Consider the following 15,792-nt stretch of genomic DNA (forward strand, 5'->3'; position numbering starts at 1 on the left):
AGTATTGTTGTTCTTCCTGTTGTTGTTGACGATGATGATGTTCTTGTTGTTGTTGATGATGATGATGATGATGTTCTTGTTATGGGGAGGTGGTGGGCACAAAGGCGTCGGTGTGTCGTCGGAAGGAGCGGAGGAGGAAGATTGGGGGAAGGGAGAGGAGGGAGAGGCAGCCGCCAACGACGTAGGCGGCCGGGATGGAGGCGACGTTGGCGCAGTACCCCAGGGTGAGCTGCCCCAGGACGGAGCCCCCGCCGACGAACATCTGCTGGAAGGAGATCACCGTCGCCCGTTGCCCCGACGGGATCTCGCGGTGAAGGAAGGCCTGCCGCACCGGGTCGACCACGCCCATCGTGGCCATCAGGCACATGAGCCAACACACTGAGCCACCCCCCACGTGGCGCATGAGTGCGAGCTCGAGACGAGAGGAGAAAATGGGGGGGGGGGCAAGGGGGCACGCACGGGCCTGAGCGAAGGAGGTGCTGCGGCCGAGGGCGATGGCGGTGAGGGAAAGGACGGGCATGGCGCCCAGCATGACCGTCGTACGGTGCCGCACGAGACCGCTGGCGATCAGGGCGTCGACCAGCAGGTTGCCCAGGCTGCGGGCGCAAGACACCAGGGCCGACACCACGCCTGCACGCGCGCCCCGAAATGCCCCGCCGCCGCCATTCAGCATTGTGCGCGTGCGCTCGTGATGTGGGAGATGGATGACCACCCACCGATGAGCCACACGGCGTGCACGTCCCCGTAGAGCGTGAGCAGGTGGCTGTGCCACGCGTAGAAACCCCACGTGGTCAACATGGCCTGCGCACCATTCGCACCATCGCACCACGTCGTAGGAGGAGGAGGAGGAGGAGTAGTGGTAGTGGTAGGAGTACAAGTGAGGCCTTCCTGAAGCTGCGCCCCCCCCTACACATACAGACCGACACAGGGTGGTGGGTGGTACCTGCGAAAAGGAGGCCAGCATGATCATTCGCACGGCCTTGTTCGACCACCCGTAGCGGGCGCTCGCGCGGCTGATCTCGACCACCTTGCTCACATAGACACTGCCACGCACACCCGTACCGCCCGCGTCAGCCCATTGCGCACACAACACACAACCATGTGTGTGTGTTGTGTGTGTTGTGTTGTGTGTATTGTGTATTGTGTATCGCTGTATGCGTGTCGTGTCGTTGGTCGTGTCGCTGGCCGTGTCGTTGGCCGTGTCGCGTGTCGCGTCGTGGAGCGAGGAGGTCATACTCGGCGGTGAGAGGGGTGGGGCTGAAGCCCGTGTCGTGCATGAAGTGGGCGGCGGCCACCAGGGTGCAGCCCAGCAGCAGACCCCGCATGGCAAAGGGGATGCCCAGGGCGCCCTGCGCCATCGCTGCGCTCCCATCCAATTAATTGTTTGCCATGCCACGTACACACAACATCGGTGGTGCGTCACGCGTGTGCCAAGGAGAGGGGAAGGGAGGGAGGCGCACCTGCTCCGCCCAGCATGCCCAGCAGGCCCAGCAGGCGGCTGATGGCAGCTCCGCGCGCAAACACCTGGCGCGCACCCACCCGTACCAGCCCGGTGCCGGGATGGCCACGCCACCCACCAAACATCATTGGGGAGGAAAGGAGAGGCGACACACACACACGACACACAGAGAGAGAGGCACGAGTGAGGGCACCGCGCCACTCGTGGCACGCAACCACCAGCCTCCCCCCCACGCGCCCACCACCGTGGCGGGGTGGGGGGCGGAACCTGGTCAAGAGTGCGGCCACCACTGTCGGGCATCACGCGCAACGCGTCCACGAGCCACGCATCTGCACCCACGCACGCACCCGCGCCTGGTCACTCCCTCCGACACCAGCCACCCATCCACCCACCACCACCACAGCAGCAGCAGCAGCACCGGTGCGGGAGGGAGCGGGGTAATGGTGCGTGTGCGTGTGCGTGTGCGTGTGCGTGTGCGTGTGCGTGTGCGTGTGGTACCGATGGCGCCCGAGTAGAACGTGAAGCCCAGGCCCATCACCACCTTGAGCCCGCAAAACAACACTGCAGCCGCCACCGCCACCAAGAGGCGAAAGGCGGTGAGAACCACCACCATCACCACCAGCAGCAGAACCGCTCCACAAGGCCGTGGCGGCGGTGGCTGGTGGTGCGATGTGGCGTGGTGGGTAAAGAGATGTGGGGTGCGATGTACCGAGGCGTAGGGCGGCGGGAGCCCACGCGGCGGCCACGTAGGCCACACTCCCCGCAGAGCGCACCGCGAGGCTGGCCAACACGCTGGCGCGCCGGCCCACCGTGTCCGCCACCACGCCTGCCCACATCACCACCGCACCACCACCACCAGCAGCAGCAGCATCGGGCATGGGCAGCCCAGGCACCACCACCCACCCAGCAGTAGCGTGAGCAAGAGGGACGGGGCAGCAGCAGCAGCAGTGAATGATGGGTGGGTGGTGCCTACGGTATGTACGTACCGGTGGGTATTTCGAAGAGGACGAGGGCGGCGGTGAAGGCGGCGCCCACGAGGAACACGCTCCACATGGAGAGGCCGGCGTGGAGGAGGAACAGGTCGTCCACGCTTTGCGTGAGGCCCATCGCCAGCGCGTAGAGGCCCTCCAGCGCGTAGTAGGTGGCCACCACCGCACCCGCCTCCGCCACTACCGCCCCTGCTGCCGGCCGTGGCGACGCAGCCGATGGTGCTGATGGTGCTGGCGGTGGTGGTTCTGAAGGTGAAGGGGCCGACGTGCGGCCTTTCTCCTCCTGTTGATGCCGCCGCTGCTGCTGCGGACGGTGGCCACCTGCGCGGCGGTGCATGGCTGCAGCAGTGACTGGTTGCTCGCACACTAAAAATAAAATAAAATACAGACCAAAGAAAAGGCGACGAAAAGGAAATAGAAAGGGAAATGTAAGATGCAAGGACGTGGCGGGGAGGTTTCACATCCCAGAAGCCCCCACGACAAGAGGAGGCCACGGCACATCTTCTTCTTCTTCGTGCAGAATAGCTATTATCAACCCAACATATCTCTGTTGAATATGGAGCTACTCCGGCAAGCGGTATCCGCCTACGAGCAGCTGGTCGTGGTGCAGGCTTCCCAAGTCGGGTACGCACCCCAACGTGCCCCCTCCCCCTCCCCAAAAAGGGAGTCCCTCCGTCGTCGTCATCATCATCATAAGTGGAGAGAGAGCTCTCACATGACGGGCAACGTTGTCCGCGCGCAGGTACATGGAAAATGCGCTCCGGGGCCTCTTCTTCTTCAGCCCTGGCCGCTTTCGGGAGTCGGAGCTTGCCATCGAGTTCGGTGTGGACCCTCTCCCTCTTTACAGTCTCCATGCCCGCCGTGTGTGTGGTGGTGTTCTTACGCGCGCGCGTGTGTGCGGTGCGTGCGTGTGTATGTACCCCTCCCCCCCCATTTTTGGATAATAATAGGATACGGAGCGTTGGGGCTGCTGGGCATGTACCACGACGTGGTGGTGCTGCGCCACTTTCGCCGCGCCACGGGAAGCGGCGAGGCGCGGCTGTCCAAGGCCGACTGGCTGCGCGTGGGACTCACCGCGCTGCAACACACGGAGCTCTTTGCCGAGGTGGCCGCCCAGCATCGCCTCGGCTCTCGCGGCAAGTGGACCACCGTGGCCATCGTCGAACTCCTCAAGTACGCTCTCTCTCTCTCTCTCTCTCTCTCGTTCTGGCGTGCGTTGCGTTGCGTTGCGTTGCGTGTTTTGCGGGCTCGAGCAGTGCTGACGTGTGGCGGCGACAGAGCGTTGGTGAGGCTGGGCCTGCTGGCCGTCCAGGGAGGTCGTATGATCGTCCATCAGAAGGTCCCAGAGCGCACAGAGGTCCTCACCGAAGAGAACCAGCACCTCTTCACCGCAGAAGCGCTGGCCAAGTACCAACCTCTCTCACGACACGACACACACGACACACACGCGCGCCATTTTGTGTTGCGTTGCGCGCGCGTGGGCGAGTGGGTGCCAAGGCGAGGCTTGAGGCGGATGTCGTGAGGCGCTGACGAACATGGCAACCTGCAGGATCCGCAGCCGGAGCACGGGCGGCGAGGCGGCGGGTGCCACCGCGGCCAAGCAGCAGCCCGGCGAGGAGGAGGAGGACATCCTCCTGCGGCCCCTCCACGACTCCTACCCCCCTCTTCCTCCCCCTCCGGTTCGCCCCACCCTCGTACGTCACTCCCCCCCCCCATCCGTTCCGACACGCGCCCAAAAAACACGTGCACGCGATGCTGACGTGGGCACGTGCGCGCTGGCGCGTGGCATGGGGGGGGGAGGGGCGACAGGCGGAGAGTGCTGTGCGAGGCGGACGAAGCCAGAGGGAGACGATCCTCCGAAGGGGAGGGGCGAGAGGCAGGGCGGCGGCGCACCACCCGCACGACGCGGCCCCGCCCGCCCACGAGAGCGGCGGCCAGGCCCTGGCAGGAAGCAACGGCCCGCACGACAACGACGCCGATGCTGCTGCTGTCGTCCTCAAGGGTTGGGCGCTCACCGGGGAGCTCCTCTACATACTGCGACCTCTGGCCTACCGTACGCCTCCCCCGTGGTGGCTGGTGGTGGCTGGTGGCTGGTTGTCGTCGTTGGCTGGCATGGTTGGTTGTGGGTGGACCACTCACTCTCTGGGCGGCGGGGGGGGGTGGCAGTGGCGGCAATGTACGTGTGGGGCGTGCGATCGTGGCGAGCCTGGTGCTGTTCGCTGGCCGTGGACGTGGGGGCGTGGGCGTGCTCCTCCACGGCATCCAAGTCCCCGTCGCCTGAGCTCAGTCGTCGCACCACCCAGGTCACACACGCCTACCTCCTTCCTCCTCCTTCCCCTCCCCTGCTGCCCCTGGGTGGTAGCGACCTGCACGTGCCCCCAACCAACTGACGTGAGCGGCGGCGGCGCACACACCTGCAGTGGGCGTACTACCTGGTGCGCTCCCCCTTCTACGAGGCTCTGCTCACCAGCTGCGTGCTCCGTCGTCTGGCCGACCTGCTCAAGCGACTACCGTTCGTGACCGCTGCTCTCGGTACGCCATTCTCCCACACGCACACACACGCACACACACGCACTACACCCGCGCGACTCTCTCTCTCGACGTCGGCCTGACATTCGCGTGGTGCGCATGCGTGTGTGTTCAAGGCATGGCCCGATCCTACATCGAGGCGTACAGGGAGCGGTACTTCTACATCAGCGGGTCGTCGGCCTGAGCGACCGAGTGCTGCTGTCCTATCGGACAGTCAATGCGCCCAGCAGACGCGCGACAGTTTTGGTGTTTGGCGGTGGTGGTGTGGGGTGCTCCTGTGGGTCTCGGCCCCCACGTGGGTGATGAAGAAATAGATGGGTGGATGGTGGATAGACGGGCGGATGGGAACGGGGTTGGAATGCGCGCGCGCGCTAGCGGATGAGGTAGTAGAGGAGGCCGAACACGAAGAAGCAGAACATGAAGAGGTAGACCATGTGCCGCGACCCGGCGGCGGCGGTCACCTGCTCCAGCCGCTTCATGGCACCCTCCAGCAGGGCTCGCGTGTTGTCCATCGTGAAGTTCATCTCGTCCAGCATCCGGTTACTGTTCTGCAGCTCCGACTCTATCTCGAGCGTGATCTGAACCGACGACGACACCCCACGCACGACGTTAGCAGCCGCTGGTCGATCACAAGCGGCCACGCGCCACACATCACGACAGGCAGGGGGGGCAGGACACGTACGTGCTTGATGGCGCCCACCTGCCGCTCGAGTTCGCCTATTTTCTGGTCGTTGTGGCCCTGCAGCAGCAGTTCGTCGGCCCGCCCTGCTGCATGGCCCTGGTGAACCTCGGCCGAGGTACCGCCAACGAACGAGGAAGACGAGGTGCCCACGTCATACCCCAGCAGCGAAGTGCGCCTGCCACGTCCAACCCCCCCCCCAAAATAAGTGAAGGCCCCCGCCGCAGCTTGCCCCACGGCCGTGCGCATAGCGGGAGGGACGTACGCGCTGGGGTGTTGTCGGCTTCGCAGGCTCATCTCTCTCTGTCTAGTTTTTTTTTTTTTTTGTTGTTGTTGTAGTTTTCTGTTTTCGTTTTCGTTTTCGTTTTCAGATTTCTCTTCGATGCCGGCATTTTCTCGTAACTTTTCTTCATGGGTGACGTGGCAACGACCGAAAAGACTGGCGCCTGTAGCGAATTCGAAAAATGTGTGGTGGTTGGGTCGCTGGTTGCTCCGCTCGTGGTGTCTGGGGAGCCTCACGGTGTGGGGGCCAATGGTGCGCGGAGGCGGAGTGGACCGGAGGTAGGTTGGCCGGGCCAACCACCGGGGAGCATGGCTGCGTGGGGGGAGGCCACAAGCGACGAGGTCCAAGGCACCATTTTCTTCTCCACCGACCTTTCCACCACCAGCAGCCCACACACTCACTCGTCTCCCCTCCAAGAAGAACAAAAGATGTCTCGCGTGGTTCGTCAGTCCAAGTACAGGCACGTCTTCGGTACCCCCCAGAAGCCTGAGAACTGCTACACCGACATCAGGCTCTCGACCAACCAGTGGGATTCCAACTACGTGACGGCCAACACCAAGTTCTTCGCCGTGTGCTGGGAGGCCGCTGGTGGCGGTTCCTTCGCCGTCGTCCCCTGGGTCCAGAAGGGCAAGCTGAAGGCCGACTACCCCCTCGTCTCCGGCCACAAGGGTCCCGTCCTCGACGTCGACGCCAACCCCTTCAACGACTACCTCTTCGCCTCGGCCTCTGAGGACGGCACTGCCAAGATCTGGAAGGTCCCCGAGGGTACGTTACCGACCACCATCGTTCCTCCTCGGCCACCACGTAAAAGTCGTTCTACACTGGCCATGTTGTGTACAATCACAACACGCCTTGGGACACACTTGACTCGCTACACATTCTCACTCCATCATCATACTCATCATCCCGCTACTTTTTCTTTGACTGACAATCCGTGTTTCCGTCTGCTACAGATGGCCTGACCGAGACCATGCGCGACCCCGTGCAGAACCTCTCCGGCCACAAGAGGAAGGTCGGTAACGTCCGCTGGCACCCGACCGCCAACAACGTGCTCGCCACGTCGTCGACCGATTACACCGTCAAGGTGTGGGACGTCGAGAAGGGCGCCGCCAAGTGCCACGTTGATGGTCACGCCGACATCATCCAGTCCATCGATTGGAACTACGAGGGTTCGCTCATCGCCACCGCTTGCAAGGACAAGAAGATCAGGATCATCGATCCCCGTACCGGCCAGGTTGTGTCGGTACGTTCTCATCCATCAAATCCCTCTACACTCATCAACCCCCCCCAATCCAAGTTGATGCCCGGTTGGCTGACTGTTTGGTCTGTGCTGTCTCTTTACACTTCCAGGAAGCCGCCGCTCACACCGGTGTGAAGGGCAGCCGCGCCATGTTCCTCGGCCGCACCGAGAAGGTCTTCACCGTCGGTTTCTCGCGTACCTCGGACCGTCAGTACGCCATCTGGGACCCCTCCAACATGGGCACCGCCCTCGCCCAGGAGAACATCGATACCGGCTCCGGTCTCCTCATGCCCTTCTTCGACCCTGACTCCAGCATCATCTTCCTTGCCGGCAAGGTACCTACCGCTCTCCTCCTCAGCGGGTCCAGTGTGGTAGCGACTGACGTCTCTCGGTGGTGGCGATGGTGATGGTGATTGCAGGGTGACGGTAACATCCGTTACTACGAGCTGACGGACAACGGCTCGAAGATCTACTTCCTGTCGCAGTACCAGTCGAACGTGCCCGCTCGCGGCATGGCCTACTACCCCAAGTACGGCGTCGACGTGGGCTCGTGCGAGATCTCGCGTCTCATCAAGGCCACCACCACTGGTATCGAGCCGATCTCCTTCAACGTGCCCCGTAAGGAGGGTCTCGACGTCTTCCAGGACGACATCTACCCGCCCACCGCCGCCCCCGAGCCCACCACCACCGCCGAGGAGTGGTTCGGCGGCAAGACCGTGCCCCCCAAGCAGATCTCGCTCGAGGGTGGCTTCGTCGCCAGGGAGAGGCCCGCCGACTTCAACCCGACCGAGGTCAAGTCCGTCGAGGACGAGGGCCCCGCCTCCGAGAAGGAGCTCAGGGCCGAGTGGAGGAAGCAGAAGGACCGCATTGCCTTCCTCGAGAGCGAGCTGGCCAAGAAGGACGCCCTCCTCAAGAACCAGGGCAACTAAGCGCGCCCTTCGCCCAGACCACCACGCTCCACTTCTTCTGTACACTGCCACCACGCGAGCCTCCTCCTTTGGTCGCGCAACCACCTGAGATAAACTACCCCTGTGACACCACCACGCTTGCCTTCACCCCCCCCCCCAATGCGTCGTCGAGGAGCACAAGAACCGTGCGTGGAAAGTTCACGTTGTGCTACACACGTTGTCAGCTCGCCTCGGGTCGCGAGCCGGGAGGGAGGAAGAACTCGAACTCGGGCACCACCACCTCGAACTCCTCGTGCGAGTCGAGGTACTCCTGCACACGACGCGTTCCCAATCTTAGAAACGTTTGGTGGTTCCGACGTGGAAGGTGAGGGAGGGTACGTACCATGGTGAAGCTGCCCTTCATGGTGCCGTGCGGGGCAGGCTGGGGGCAGCAGCTCTCGTACTCGAAGTAGGCGCCGGGCTCCATGACGGGGAACAGCCCGATCACGCCCCGCCCGCGCACCTCCTGCACCTGCCCGTCGGCGCTCGTTATCACCCAGTGCCTCGACTTGAGCTGTCATCGCACCACCAATGGCAACACAATCAGTACGACGACGCAGCACTCGAGTGTTAGACGCGCGTCGTGTGCGTGTGCGTGTCACCTACCTGGGAGGATCGAGCGGAGCAGTCAGCGGGCATGTGCATGCGTATTTGGTAGGCCCAGAAGTAGGAGGGCGGGTCCGACCTCAGGCTCGACTTCTCCGGGACGAAGAGCGGGGAGGTCTCCACCGTGATGCCGTGCGTCGTCGCCACGCCCACCCCGCGGGCTCCCGGCTGCGGGAACAGGTTGATCTGGCACTTCTCATCCACTGCATACAGGAACACCACACCACACACCACACACCACACACACAACACACACACACACGGTCAGCTGCCAAACAGAGTACACACCTCTGGGCGTGATGGGGGGGAGGGGTTTACACACGTTTGTACAGGCCCTTGGTGAGATTGGCGAGGTGATCGGACAGGTACGAGGTGTAATCTCGCGCGAGCAAGAACGTGTGCTGGTAGTCCTCCCTATGTCATGTGCGGCGTGCATGCCGTGTGTGTCGCGTGTGTCGTGTTGTGCCGTTGTGTCGCGTGTGTCGCGTGAGTGTCGTGTCGTATCGTGTCGTGAGGGTGAGCTTAATCATCGACTGGCGACAGGACCACGCAGAGAGGAGAGGAAAGAAGGGGGGAGGGGGGGGGGTGGCCCTACGAGCAGGCGACCACGTTGCCTCGGCTGCCGTGGCCCTCGAGGTCGTGCAGGAGCACAAACACGATCTTGCCCTGCGTGTGGTGTCGTAGGCGCCACGCACGTGAGCGATTGGGCAGGCATAACGCGCGCGTGCACGCTAGGAAAAATGGAGGAGGTGGGGGGGGGGAAAGGGTACCATGAACCGGGAGCGGGCGATGGGGCACGCCTTGGCGAGCCACTGCGGGAACAGTGGGTCGTTCTGCACGTGCCGCGTGATGGTATCGGAAAGCAGGCGGATGTCGTTCACGCCCAGCAACTGCATCTCCACCCGGTGGTCCTACGTGCGCTCACGGCGAAAGGACACACACACACACAACGCGCACACCACACAATCGTAAAGCCGGGTACGGATATATATATATATATGTGGTATTTATATATATATAGAAGGGTCGGGTGTTGGTTGCGCGTGCAACGGCGGTGGTGGTGGTGGTGGTACGTAGAAGGAGTAGCCGCCGAGAAGGCCGGAGAGGTTGGTGATGAGGTTCTGGCCGTTGCGAATGCGAAGGGAGCACTTCATTTCCAGCGGCAGCTCCGCTCCCAGGACTTCCTCCAGCTGACGCACTGCCTCCTGTCATTTGCCGCATGGCCCAACGATACCACACGACACACGAAACACACGGCACACCAATCATGGGTCAGTAAATGGGAGATGCCGGTTGTGTAGAGGATCGCGTGGACGGGCGCGTGTGGGGCCAGATGGTCTATATGTACCGGCGTGGCGGCGGGCATGAGGGTGATCTGGGGAAGTTTGGCGGCGAGCCACTTCTCGTAGGCCTCCCACATGTCGCTCACGCCCGCGTACAGCGCGCGGTACTCGCCGTGCTCCTGCACCATCTCCCCATAGAGACGCTGTGGAGCCCCCCCCCCCGTCAGTGCGTGCGGGCGTGGGGTGAGCGTGTGCGCGTGCCATAGAGGTACGCACCTTGAAATCGACTCCCTCTGCGCTATTTGCCTGCGACGCGCCTGCAGAACATTTGGTCGAGAGGGAAAGCAAAAGAAGAAGCAGATGAGCTGCAGATGGATAAGAAAGAGCAGCTTGCGAGGGCCCAAGTACCGAATGGGCGGCGAATGCGCCAGTCGCGTTGGCACAGACGGCGCCACACGCGATTGTCTGTGGCAGCGGCGTGCCAGGCGCGACACACGAGCCCGGCGTGGGCCAGGTACGAGGGGCGGTCCAGCAGCGAGAACGCCTCGAGCAGCGGCACCCACGGGAGAGCCGCCCACCCGTCTCCTCCACCTGTCTTGTCTTCGTCCATGGTACTGCTGCTGCTGCACGTCGCTTGCTCTGTTGGTTGGTCCTCTGCCAGCTCGACGCTCTTCCTCTTCATGGTGGTGTGCGGCTTTTTCGCTTTTCTCTCTCTTTTCTCGCCCAGAATAGAATAAAGAAAACAAGCCTCGAAAAGGCGAAAAATTGAAATCAAAAAAGAGGCAAGAAGATGAACAGCGCGGACAAGGGACGACTAATTGCAGTGTTGGGTTTTGCCCTGCTCCTCCACTCTGCCTACTCGGCCACTCAATGTACGCTCCCATCTTCATTTGTTGCAGTAAATCGCTTTTCATCTCAGTCCCCAAATTCTGTGCCAGATCGCAACTACTTGCGAATCATGGAGACACCGACCGGGTCACTTCCTCTGGACGTACGATCAGCCACTTGTCATCTTTATTTCCCCCTCTTCGCCTGATTTTTGTTTTATTGTTTGTTTTTTTTTGGCACGTTTGTAGATTACGTTTGAGTGCGTGGCATCGGTGGTGCTGTGTGCATACGGTTCTCTCTTGTGGGCGGGCACCCTCTTGCCCATCCGCCTCTCTGCCTCGCTCATGCACCGGTACGTCGCCATCCCCACAAGGGATCGGGGCTGCTCAAAATGCCAGCAGCTCCGTGGCCGCGGCAGCGCACCAACCGGTCTGTCTTGGGAACGGTGTGGGATCCTGCAGGACGTTTGATGCTGCTCACTCGCGAACCGAGTTCCAGACCTTCAACCACCGGCACAAGTGGGCGTGTTGAGGTTGCTGGAGGTGATGATCGCCTCACTTTGCGTGTGTTTCGCCGTGTGGCCGACATTAAAATTCCAATCCCAATCCCACCGGCCCAACCCCCGAGCCCGAAAGGCGGAAATAGCGGGGGCGGGGTTTGAGCAAGACGAGCCCTGTGTTTAATTTTTGGTGTTTGTATCGCGCCCGGAGCCTGCAGCACGGCTTGAAGAAGAGAGATGGCCGACCACCCCTTCACCAGCGGCCTGGATGACGACGACGTCAGCCCCCTCCTGCCGTCGCAGCTGCTTATCGTGCCCAAGAAAAAGCACGGGCATGGACACGGCGGCAAGAAGAAGGGGCACAAACACGGCTCCAAGTGCGTAGAAAACAAAAAATCGAACAAATCATCTTCATACTCGTATCCGTTGAAGGTGCGAAGATGATGAGTTCTTACAAGATGCATGTTTTTCTTTGATGGATATGTCGCCCAGATCGGAATCGAGCTGTTGCGATATGAAGCTCCTCTCGTTCGTTGTCATCGGCGGCATGACTCTCATCTACGTGGTAGGCGAGCTGGGCGTTGCCATTTGGCTGGGCTCCCTGACTCTGCTCTCCGACGGGTATGCGCCCTTGTCCCTTGTCCTTTCCAAATCCTCGCGCCCCGAAACGCCCCAGCAGAGAGACGCACGGCGTTAACGCCCTTCCCGTCTTCTCTGTCTCTCGATAGCACCGGCTAACACCTCTCCGTGTTCCTCGCTCTCTCGTTCAGGTTCCACAACTTGAGCGACGTCGTTTCGCTCTACATCGCCTTCTGGTGCGCATTCTCCTTCTTCTTCTCTCGCGCCTCTCGCTGTGCGTGTCGTCAGCTGACGCCGCGTGCGCGTGTCAACCGTGCAGGGCCGTGCAAGCCTCCAAGAGGGAGTCGAGCGACCAGATGTCCTACGGTTGGGTGCGTTCAGAGATTCTGGGAGGGCTCACCAACGGGTGCTTCCTGCTGTCCCTCTGCCTCTACGTCGCCCTCGAGTCCATCCCCCGATTCATCGATCCGCCGGAATTCGACTCTGGCTGGCCGTTCATCATCGTGGCCGCCTGCGGTCTGGGCATCAACACCTTCGGCACCATCGTCTTCGCCTGTACGCCGCATGCCTGCCCGCCCGCCTGTCCTGTTGTTGTTGTTGTTGTTGTTGTGGCTTTTTCTTTTCTTTTCTTTTGTCTACTCGGGTAGCGCTAGCGAGCCACACTCTCATTCTCGTTCTCCTTCCCCTCTAGTCACTGGTCTGTCGCACGGTCACTCGCACTCGCACGGCGGCGGACATGGCCACGCGCACGGCGGCGGCGACAAGAAGAAGGAGAAGCACGGCCACTCCCACGGCCACGGCGACAAGAAGAAGAAGGAGAAGCACGGCCACTCCCACGGCCACGGCGACAAGAAGAAGGAGAAGCACGGTCATTCCCACGGCCATGGTGACAAGAAGAAGAAGGACAAGCACGGCCACGCCCACGCCGAGGTACGCGCCTGCCTGCGCTCTGTTCGTTGTGGCGCGAGGACTCACCCGCCCTCGATACTCAACGTGCAGAAGAAGAGGGAGCTCAAGTTCGACCTCAACATGTGGGGCGTGTTCATCCACTACGCCGGCGACATGCTCTCGTCGGCGGTGGTGCTCGTCATGGGCTTCATCATCCACTACGTCGACGGCAGGTGGGTCCTCTACATCGATCCGGCCTCGTCGCTCCTCATCGTGGCCCTCATCCTCTGGACCACGTACCCGCTCGTCAGGGACTGCTCCATGATCCTCCTGCAGAGCACCCCTGGGTACTCCCCCCATTCCGCCACCACGGTGCCCCAGGCTTTCGTGTGGTGCGCGTCAGCTGACTGACTGGTCATGCTGTCGTTGTGTGCAGTGAGGTGGCGCTCGGCACCCTCAGGGAGGATCTCCTCACGCTGCCCGGCATCGAGTCGGTCCACGACCTCCACGTGTGGCAGCTGACCGAGGGCACGGTCGTGTGCTCCGTGCACGTCGCCATCGAAGAGGGCACCGTGTGGAAGGGCCTCGTCAAGAAGGTGAAGAAGGTCATGCACAACCACGGCATCCATTCTTCCACCGTGCAGCCCGAGTTCGTGCCCAGGAACCACCCCGTACGTCTCTCCCCCCCCCAATCTTGCTCACGAAAAACAAACGTGTTGCGTGCGCGCGCGTTGTTTGGTGCTCACGCCTTGCTTCATTCTGTGTGCGGGGGGGGGTCCACAGGTCAAGGCCTTCTGCGAGGAGAACTGCAAGCCCGGCTGCGAGGAGAACTGGTGCTGCAAGAAGACCGCGGACAAGCACAAGAAGAACGGCCATGACGACCACGATGACCACGACGACCATGGCCACGGGCACGGGCACGGGCACGGGCATGGCCACGGACACCACGAGGACGACGAAGAGAGCCACTACCACCCCGTCGTCGACCCGGCCTCCCGAGAGCCCACGACAGCCCTCAACGAATCCGGGGTGAGGTTGGTCAACCTCTAAGGAGTCACTTGCGCCACTTCTCTTTCTCTTCCCTTTTTGTAATTTTTTCCTTTTTATTTTACACATTTTATTTCTCGCTTCTGTTTTGGCGCGGAGAGCGGTATCTGTGTGAGATTTTGTAATTCCATACATCACATTTGAGCAAGTTCTTCTGCCGCTCGAGATGGTACGTGCCGCGGTGTGGTATGCCTTGCGCCTTCTTAATTGTGATTCTTGTGGCGAGCAGAAGCCCTTCCACAAATTTCCCACAGAGCACAAGGCGGTGATCCACGATGTGAGCTACGATTTCTACGGGAAGCGGCTGGCGACGTGCTCTTCGGACCAAAAGGTAAAGGTGTGGGATCTCGATGAAGAATCGCACTGGAAAAAGACGGCCGAATGGAAGGCCCACAAGGGCTCCGTCTGGAAGGTCGAGTGGGCTCATCCCGAATTCGGCCAAGTGATTGCTTCGTGCTCTGTCGATCGTTCCATCTGCATCTGGGAAGAGGGCGAGGAGGAAGGCACGTAGTCTCCTTCGCCGCCTCTTGGCCTTCGTGCTGCCGCGCGCGTGCTAATCGTCTAAGTCATCTGCGCTGCAGTGCGGGGCCAGGGCCGAACGTGGATTAAGCGTGCTGAAATCGTTGACTCGCGTGACTCGGTGAGAGATATCAAGTTTGCGCCTCACCACATGGGCCTCAAGCTTGCCACCTGCTCTGCTGACGGCTTCATGTACAGCAGCCCAAACATCCTCCAATCGCCGTGTACCCCTGTTTCGCGCTTGTGTGCTCGGCGTGGTCTCACTGTACTGGCTGGCTTGTGCTCACAGCCGAATCTACGAGGCCATGGACATCATGAACCTCAACCACTGGTCGCTCACCGCCGAATTCGAATCTCACAAGGGGTACGCTCTTCCTCTCTCCACCTTTCTTTGTGTGCTCCGATTTGTCGAGACTCTCTCCACGATCTAATGTGGCGACGCCGGCAGAGGGAGCAACTGCATCAGCTGGAACTCCTCCGCCTTTGACAAGCCTTCGATGGCGGTGGGCAGCGCGGGCGACCAGGGTAATCCCTCCCCTCACCGCTGCTGCGTTCCTGCGCGTCTCTGTGTCGGACCGGTCTGCACGCGCGCCTGGCCGCCCAAGCTTGTGCCCGTGTGCCCATCGTGCTGTTATTCGTCGCGCCGTGTCCTCTAGAGGTGAAGGTCTGGGAGTACAACGAGCAGCAGGGCAGGTGGAAGGTCGCCTACGCCCTCAGTGGCCACGCCGAAGAGGTGCACGACGTCGCCTGGGCGCCCAATCTCGGTACGTGCGCGTTGTTATTGTCTGCTCTACGGGAGGCTGCACTTGTATTGTGTCAATTTGATTTCCCTTCCGACTCACTGAACGCAAACCTGGTCTACCGTGCTGCAGGGCGAACCTACAATCTGATCGCGACCGGATCGAAGGACAAGACGGTCCGCATCTGGCGCTTGCCCACCGCTCGCTCTCCCACTCAGGTACGTCGCGCTGTTTTTCGTTTCTGCTGCCCGGTCACTTCAAGAAAGGTGGCATGCCAGCTCACCCCCTCTTCTCTTACTAAACGTTGGCTCGTCCAGTTTGCACCCTACGAGGAGGCGGCCCTGAAGGAGCACAAGGACGCCGTGTGGCGGGTGCAATGGAACGTGACGGGCACAATTTTGGCTTCCTCGGGTACGCTGGCTTTGGGCGACTGGCTACTTCTCGTCAATGTGCCTTGGCTCTCATCTATGAAAGCTGTCTTTCAATCCACCCACACGCGTGGCGTTGTGCAGGAGACGACGGGAACGTGTGCCTGTGGAAGGCAAACTTCAAGGGCCAGTGGCAGCTCCTCTCCATGGTCGGCGGAGACGACGACGATGCCGAACCCACGTTCATCTCTGCCAAGCAGGACGACTAAACCCACGCCCCTGTACATACCAACCAATCGCCATTTCTCT

At 61.4% G+C, this 15,792-nt stretch overlaps 8 protein-coding genes across 8 annotated transcripts; 5 read left to right on the forward strand and 3 right to left on the reverse strand.

Moving 5' to 3' along the window:
- Positions 1 to 79: 79 nt before the first annotated feature.
- Positions 80 to 2,785, reverse strand: ACA1_259990 (transporter, major facilitator subfamily protein; the record flags this gene model as incomplete). Its single annotated transcript, XM_004333600.1, has 10 exons — positions 80 to 378; positions 460 to 630; positions 717 to 801; positions 944 to 1,043; positions 1,237 to 1,360; positions 1,461 to 1,524; positions 1,727 to 1,788; positions 1,958 to 2,020; positions 2,169 to 2,285; positions 2,446 to 2,785. The coding sequence occupies 10 exons, from the start codon at positions 2,783 to 2,785 to the stop codon at positions 80 to 82; spliced, it is 1,425 nt and encodes a 474-aa protein (XP_004333648.1).
- Positions 2,786 to 3,004: 219 nt separating this feature from the next.
- On the forward strand, positions 3,005 to 5,161 carry ACA1_260000 (Peroxin 16 (Pex16), putative; the record flags this gene model as incomplete). Its single annotated transcript, XM_004333601.1, has 9 exons — positions 3,005 to 3,072; positions 3,191 to 3,270; positions 3,399 to 3,621; positions 3,727 to 3,855; positions 3,998 to 4,127; positions 4,258 to 4,501; positions 4,615 to 4,751; positions 4,869 to 4,980; positions 5,094 to 5,161. The coding sequence occupies 9 exons, from the start codon at positions 3,005 to 3,007 to the stop codon at positions 5,159 to 5,161; spliced, it is 1,191 nt and encodes a 396-aa protein (XP_004333649.1).
- A 187-nt stretch (positions 5,162 to 5,348) lies between these two features.
- On the reverse strand, positions 5,349 to 5,953 carry ACA1_260010 (SNARE domain containing protein; the record flags this gene model as incomplete). The annotated part of the gene is made up of 3 exons (XM_004333602.1): positions 5,349 to 5,555; positions 5,660 to 5,834; positions 5,922 to 5,953. 3 exons carry the CDS (start codon positions 5,951 to 5,953, stop codon positions 5,349 to 5,351), a joined length of 414 nt encoding a protein of 137 aa, XP_004333650.1.
- Positions 5,954 to 6,367: 414 nt separating this feature from the next.
- Positions 6,368 to 8,108, forward strand: ACA1_260020 (coronin3, putative; the record flags this gene model as incomplete). The annotated part of the gene is made up of 4 exons (XM_004333603.1): positions 6,368 to 6,704; positions 6,893 to 7,182; positions 7,290 to 7,514; positions 7,599 to 8,108. 4 exons carry the CDS (start codon positions 6,368 to 6,370, stop codon positions 8,106 to 8,108), a joined length of 1,362 nt encoding a protein of 453 aa, XP_004333651.1.
- Positions 8,109 to 8,307: 199 nt separating this feature from the next.
- Positions 8,308 to 10,697, reverse strand: ACA1_260030 (F-box domain containing protein; the record flags this gene model as incomplete). The annotated part of the gene is made up of 10 exons (XM_004333604.1): positions 8,308 to 8,397; positions 8,470 to 8,640; positions 8,733 to 8,935; positions 9,055 to 9,146; positions 9,328 to 9,398; positions 9,503 to 9,643; positions 9,806 to 9,937; positions 10,081 to 10,218; positions 10,292 to 10,332; positions 10,424 to 10,697. 10 exons carry the CDS (start codon positions 10,695 to 10,697, stop codon positions 8,308 to 8,310), a joined length of 1,353 nt encoding a protein of 450 aa, XP_004333652.1.
- A 108-nt stretch (positions 10,698 to 10,805) lies between these two features.
- Positions 10,806 to 11,374, forward strand: ACA1_260040 (transmembrane protein 32 family protein; the record flags this gene model as incomplete). Its single annotated transcript, XM_004333605.1, has 4 exons — positions 10,806 to 10,887; positions 10,954 to 11,006; positions 11,092 to 11,195; positions 11,305 to 11,374. 4 exons carry the CDS (start codon positions 10,806 to 10,808, stop codon positions 11,372 to 11,374), a joined length of 309 nt encoding a protein of 102 aa, XP_004333653.1.
- A 205-nt stretch (positions 11,375 to 11,579) lies between these two features.
- ACA1_260050 (cation efflux family superfamily protein) lies at positions 11,580 to 14,367 on the forward strand (the record flags this gene model as incomplete). The annotated part of the gene is made up of 8 exons (XM_004333606.1): positions 11,580 to 11,719; positions 11,835 to 11,963; positions 12,241 to 12,476; positions 12,613 to 12,851; positions 12,921 to 13,156; positions 13,246 to 13,480; positions 13,593 to 13,838; positions 14,086 to 14,367. 8 exons carry the CDS (start codon positions 11,580 to 11,582, stop codon positions 14,365 to 14,367), a joined length of 1,743 nt encoding a protein of 580 aa, XP_004333654.1.
- A 159-nt stretch (positions 14,368 to 14,526) lies between these two features.
- Positions 14,527 to 15,752, forward strand: ACA1_260060 (sec13like protein; the record flags this gene model as incomplete). The annotated part of the gene is made up of 7 exons (XM_004333607.1): positions 14,527 to 14,567; positions 14,665 to 14,739; positions 14,824 to 14,900; positions 15,032 to 15,139; positions 15,248 to 15,333; positions 15,433 to 15,526; positions 15,628 to 15,752. 7 exons carry the CDS (start codon positions 14,527 to 14,529, stop codon positions 15,750 to 15,752), a joined length of 606 nt encoding a protein of 201 aa, XP_004333655.1.
- Between the last annotated feature and the right edge of the window lie 40 nt (positions 15,753 to 15,792).

The sequence above is a fragment of the Acanthamoeba castellanii genome (assembly GCF_000313135.1).
Source record: "Acanthamoeba castellanii str. Neff unplaced genomic scaffold scf7180000084769, whole genome shotgun sequence".
Lineage (NCBI taxonomy): Eukaryota > Discosea > Longamoebia > Acanthamoebidae > Acanthamoeba > Acanthamoeba castellanii.